The sequence below is a fragment of the Nicotiana tomentosiformis genome, chromosome 6 (assembly GCF_000390325.3).
Source record: "Nicotiana tomentosiformis chromosome 6, ASM39032v3, whole genome shotgun sequence".
In the NCBI taxonomy this organism is placed as follows: Eukaryota; Viridiplantae; Streptophyta; class Magnoliopsida; order Solanales; family Solanaceae; genus Nicotiana; species Nicotiana tomentosiformis.
In genome coordinates this window covers 123,612,186-123,618,008 of record NC_090817.1, presented here as the reverse complement: position 1 = coordinate 123,618,008, position 5,823 = coordinate 123,612,186, and the positions used below count along the sequence as shown (strand labels likewise).

At 40.1% G+C, this 5,823-nt stretch overlaps 1 protein-coding gene across 1 annotated transcript; it reads right to left on the bottom strand.

Annotated features, from left to right (window-relative positions):
* Positions 1 to 3,804: 3,804 nt before the first annotated feature.
* Positions 3,805 to 5,085, bottom strand: LOC138894705 (uncharacterized). The gene is made up of 2 exons (XM_070179431.1): positions 4,420 to 5,085; positions 3,805 to 4,377 (listed from the first exon to the last, which is right to left on the bottom strand). Exons 1-2 carry the CDS (start codon positions 5,083 to 5,085, stop codon positions 3,805 to 3,807), a joined length of 1,239 nt encoding a protein of 412 aa, XP_070035532.1.
* Positions 5,086 to 5,823: the final 738 nt, after the last annotated feature.

Genomic DNA, 5,823 nt, shown 5'->3' with positions numbered 1-5,823 from the left:
TTTTTGGGTGACTGATATCTTGTTCATAGCGAACGCAATGGTTTTCCCGCGTTCGCGAAAGAGGACGACTGGGCAGTGTATATAGTACTGTATTTCAAAGGTTTCAGACATTTTTGCATTTTTGGAGCTATGGAGCTCGGATTGAGGCGATTCTTGAAGCAATATTCACCATATGAATTGGAGGTAAGTGTTATCTACTCGGTTTTGGTTATATTTCATGAATCTATCTTCGATTCTAGTTTTTTGTTGATGATTTTCAAAGAGGAAATTGGGGGTTTTGGCCTAAAGTTTCATAATGTGAATTTTTGAGTTTTGAACATCGATTTGGAGTCGGATTTGAGTGAAACTAGTATGGTTGGACTCGTAATTCAATGGTTTGTCGGATTTTGTGAGTTTTGTCAGGTTCTGAGGCGCAGGCCCGGGTGTGATTTTTGGTCGATTTTGGGTTTTGATAAAAGATTCAATCTTTATAATTTGGAATTATTTCCTTGGGATTTATTTGATGTATTTGAGTGTCTTTTGGCTAGTTTTGAGCCGTTCGGAGGTCGCTACGCCCGTGATGGCATCTTTGGAGCATCACTTGGCTTGCTGAGCATTAATATTGGCTTGTTCGAGGTAAGTAACTCTTCTAAACTTAGTGTTGAGGGTATAAAATCCCGAAATACGTGTTATGTGATTGGTATTGAGGCGACGCACATGCTAGGTGACGGGCGTGTGGGCGTGCACCATGTGAATTGGGACTATGTTGTTTCCATGGCACTATACAGTGGTCCTACTTTGTTGATGTCCGTGTTTTCACCATGTGATAAAGTAATTGAGTTGTCAATCATGCTAGATATCATGTTTAGGCTTTATGACGATACTACTAGGACCCATAGTGGTCGTTTCTTGCTGTCATTTCATTGATTTCATTGATATTTCGTACTCAGTCATATTCATGCATTCATATCATATCTCAGTCTCAGTTGTTATTTTTTGATACATCATATCATTGTTGTCGGTCTAGTTTCATGACATTGTGAGCCTGTGAGTGAGACTAGAGAGATTGATGACTGAGTGAGGCCGGGAGCCTGCTTGTGAGGATATTGATACTATAGCACGTGAGTTGTCCATGCGGATCCAGATATTGATATTATGGCACGTGAGTTGTCCATGCAGCACGTGTGTTTTCCGTGCAGATTATAGCGCTTGTGCTATAGGAGCCCCTCCGGAGTCTGCACACCCCCCAGTGAGCGCAGTTGACTATATATGTATATGGATCGGGTTGCACGCCGCAACGAGCCTTATGGCTATATATATGTGGATCGGGTTGCACGCCGCAACGAGCCTTATGGCTATATATATGTGGATCAGGTTGCACGTCGCAACGGGCCTTATGGTCATATGTAGACCGGGCTGCACGCCGCAGCAGGTATTATACAGTGCTGAGCATTGAGCATAGTGAGAGGGAATGCGAGACAGTGAGATTGAGTACTCTGAGAGTGTGAGTACATGAGCTCATCATTGAGATGTATTTCATTTGTCATGCATACTTGAGATACATGCATATAGATGCATTTCCTTCTGCTACCCAGTTTTGGTGACATTTATGATTTTACCTGTATCTTGACATGTAGGCATAGAGACGTACTTTCCTCATGCTATCTGAAAATGAAACATCTTACTTATTATTGAAAGGAGTTTTGGAAAAAATCACGGTTTTCAAACTTGCTCGTATTTTGGCATTTTCGGTAAAAGATTTGGGTTTTCACTGAGATACTTGAAAAGCAGTGCCTATTTTCTGGAACTGTGAATGAATTGAGCATTTTATTTCTGAGATACCTCTTTTATTACTTGTGTTATGTTGTTATGAATTGTTGTGGAATATTGGTGTTGGACCCGACCTTTGTGTTAGCTTGTCACTACTTTCAACCTAAGGTTAGGTTTGTTACTTACTGAGTACATGGGGTCGGTTGTACTCATACTGCACTTTTGTACCTTGCGTGCATATGTTGGCTGCTGATGTTGTTGTGTTCGATGGAAGTTGGATTTAAAGATGTACCTGCGTCCCGGTTGTAGATGCCTCTTGTTCATGGTAGCCTTAGATCTATAAAACTCTGTTAATGTATTTTTCAAACAGATGATATCTTTACTTCATTTCTGCTTTTTAAACTCTATTCGTAGAAGCTCGTGATTTGTACTACCAGTCCTTAGAAAATGTATAAGATTCAGATGTTCTCTTTCAATTAATTGTCTTATTAATATTATTAGAATTGGATAGTTATTAGTTGGCTTACCTAGCGGGTTGGGTTGGGTGCCATCACGACTAGTTAGATTTGGGGTCATGAAATTAAACTCGTCTCCTTCACGTGCATCCCAGAAACTCGAATCTGCCCGTGTCAATACACACAAAGGATGGACCTGGTTCATGTCTGAGCTTCCTTTGTCAATCTTCAAAACTAACTTTCACTTGGGCCAACAAATTCCCCATTTTTGATGATGACAAACTTTGTGCTTTCCATAAGCTTAAGCCCTGTTTTATCTTAGCTCAACATCAACACAATGTTAGAAACATTTTTCCTTTTTATCACTTATCATCAAGGACCAGGTTCATCAGGTTATAAACATCACTGTTCAAACTGTAAAGCACAACCTTTTTCCCTCTTTTGGCATCATCGAAAAGTTGCATAAATAAGTAAGATAACCAGATTTTAAAACTTACTCATGGCCACTGGGGCTACTTCAAATGCAATCATGGGTTAATCATCATAGATCAAGCTAAGAATTTTAACCATCAAAGAAATATAAACAAACAGTTAGAGCAAAAGACAGTGAATTTCATTGATGATTGATAAGATTCTACCACAAAGCATAAGAAGAAATAAAAACATTGGAAAACATGAGCAAAAGAAACAAAAAATCCCAAAATGGGTCACTGGTTGATCTATACTAGGCTAGGAGGTTTAAGGCTAGGAGGAACTAGTGCTTGGTTTTTGGCTTGGAGGAATTTCAGCATATCTTGAAGAATGTCATCATTCTTCTCCTTTTCTCTTGCCATCTCAGTTCTGAGAGCATCTATCTCAGTATCCACCTCTGCCAACCTCTTTTTCAGCCTCTCAATCTCAGCATTCTTAGCCCCACTTTCTTGCACCAAGGCTCGGACCTTGCTATTCACTGGTACCTTCTTGGATGAACCGGGTTCTTTAGGAGTGGCATGGACTTCATAGTCACAAGCAATCAAAGTATTTGCCCCAAAATGATCCTTGCTTGTACCAACCTCCCAAGGTACCTTGAAAGGTGCAAGCACAACTGTGAGAATGAAGCCATAGGGAATGGCATGAGTCTTGGTGCCATTTAGAACCCTATCAAGAAGCTGGATTATAAATCCAAGCCAATTAATCTGCCTCCCACTGTCTAAACACTCCATGAGGACCAAGTCCATGAAGTTTGCAATGTGTCTCCTTTCCTGCCTTGGCAGAACACATGTGTTGACAAATTCGAACAACACTTTGAGGGGTGGCTTCATCTCACTCTTGTACACAGCCTTGGGCTCAAATTCCTCCTCATTGTCACTGAATTTTCTGGTAATGGTAAGGGCAGTAGGAAGATTTTCTAGGCTTGGACACTTAAGCTTTGTATAGTCATTATACCCCTCAGCAGGTACAACTAGAATTTCTCCCAACTCCTTCACATCGAAGGAAACTTGCACTCCTTCACATCGAAGGAGACTTGCACTCCTTTCACTATACTGGTAACCCTTCCATCTTTCACCTCACCATTTGCCATAAACTCAATAATTTCATTCCTGGCCAACTTGCCATCCATCTAAAGGCCCATGTCCTTCCAGCCTTGCAACTCCAACTTCTCCAAAAGCAATACCATTCCTTGCTCTTCCAAGTCCCTGAGGAGTCTGCCCTTCAAAATTGTCCTCTTTCCAAACTTGGCCATCTTGTCTTTCTTAGTGTCAGAATCATCTTCTTCCTCTCCACTCCATTCCTTTTCTTCAACATTTTTCACTTGTTTTGACTTCACAACAGACCTTGTTCTTTTTGCCAAGGTGGATGGTTCAGCAGACTTTGACTCTGAAACCGACTTCTTAGTGGAAGTCTTGGCTTTATTGGCTTTGGGAGTCAGAACTTCCACTTCTTCAGTCTCATCTTCATCTCGAAGGAACAGGTTCATCTCATCAATGTCAACAGCCTCAACATGCTCATCCACCTTCTTCTTTCCCTTAGCAACTATTTTTCTTCTGCTTTCTTCTAAGGCTTTCTGCAGTTCTGCCTCATTCTGCTTTAGCTGACTTCTTGTGGATCTTCCTCTTGTGGGAGGAATTTCAACAGTAACAGAAGGGGCAACCTTCCTTTTCTTGTTAGCCCTAGCAGTGCCAGGGGTTTTAGCCTTTGAACTTCATTTCTTCTTTGGATTATAACTCTCAGTCACTCTTTTTAGTAGGTCTGGGAGGGTTTCCTGTTCAGATGAAACAAGTTCATCCCTATTTTTCTCAAGTTGAACCAGCCCTTCAGCAGCTTCTCCAGACCCACTTCCCCATGTTTTCTTTACGCTCTCCTCTACTTCAACAGATTTTTCTCCCCAAACAACCATTGCACCTGTGTCTTTGTTTAAACTAGAAGGAGTGGGTGAAGAATCAACCACTCTTTTACCCCTTCCCCTCACAGCACTCCTAACTCCCTTGCTCTCTTTTTCTTTTCCCTTTTTATTTTTACCACCAACTTCTCCAGACTCTGTAGTTTCAACACCTGCTATAGACCCTACCAGCACAAACCTATTTTCCAAATTTGTATCCACTTTAGAAATTGTCTCAGGAGTAGCTTTAGGGCCAGAAGATACCTGTTCAGTTTTAGAAGAAACCGTTTCTTCCCCCTCAGTAGCAGATTTAAATGAGTCTTCAGATTTCTGAGGTTCTTGGACCTGACTATCCTTCAATTGTTTATCTAATTTCTTGGATAATGCGCTCCCTGCTACAGTCTTACGAGCAAGCATCTTAGTTCTTCCTTTCTTAGACAGAGGTGTAGTTGAAGGTGTGATAGATGGTGTGGGTGTGATTTCCTTGTGTGGGGATGAAGGATTTTTAGGAATGTTCGCCATTTCTGTGCTTGGGTATGGGAGAGAAGAGAATTGGATTGTGTTTGGAAGATGAGAGAAGATGGAGAGTATTTGACGGCTTGAATACGATGGAGTGAAGAAAACAGTAATGCTGATCAATTTAGAGAGGAGTAATTAATGGGGTAACGACAGGTTTTCAGACTTTTAGAAGTCTAATCAAACTGAATTTCAGTTTTAAAAAGACTGTAGAGTGTATCCCTAGAATCTAGGTACTTCAATTCGGTTGGGACTCTTTTAAACGGAACTGGTTCACTTGTAACGGATAAGTCCAAAAGGAGTTTGGAATTAGGTAGGATTCTTCTCATGATCCAAATATTATTATTTTAAATTATGCAGAGTGTAGAAAATATACCGAGTAATCATGATAAACTAGGTTCTTCACTGAGAATTCTCTTGTGTAAGTCTAAATTTGCCAAAATAGAGAAAATATCATAAGAGATTAATGAGTAATTTTAGCACATGGCACAAGAGTATACTATTAAAAGTATGAGACTGAGCAAAATTTAATCTAATTATATACACAATTTACAGATTTTCTAACCAAAAACAAATTTCATTTTTTTGTGAATTTTGAACTGGTCCTTTTAGATGATCTTAATCATCTCTAATTCTAACATGTTCCTTTCAAAGTGATCTCTACTTAGGGATTTTGTGAATATGTCAGCTATTTGCTTGTCAGTAGCACAAAATTCCACAGTTATCAAACCCTTTTCATAGTTA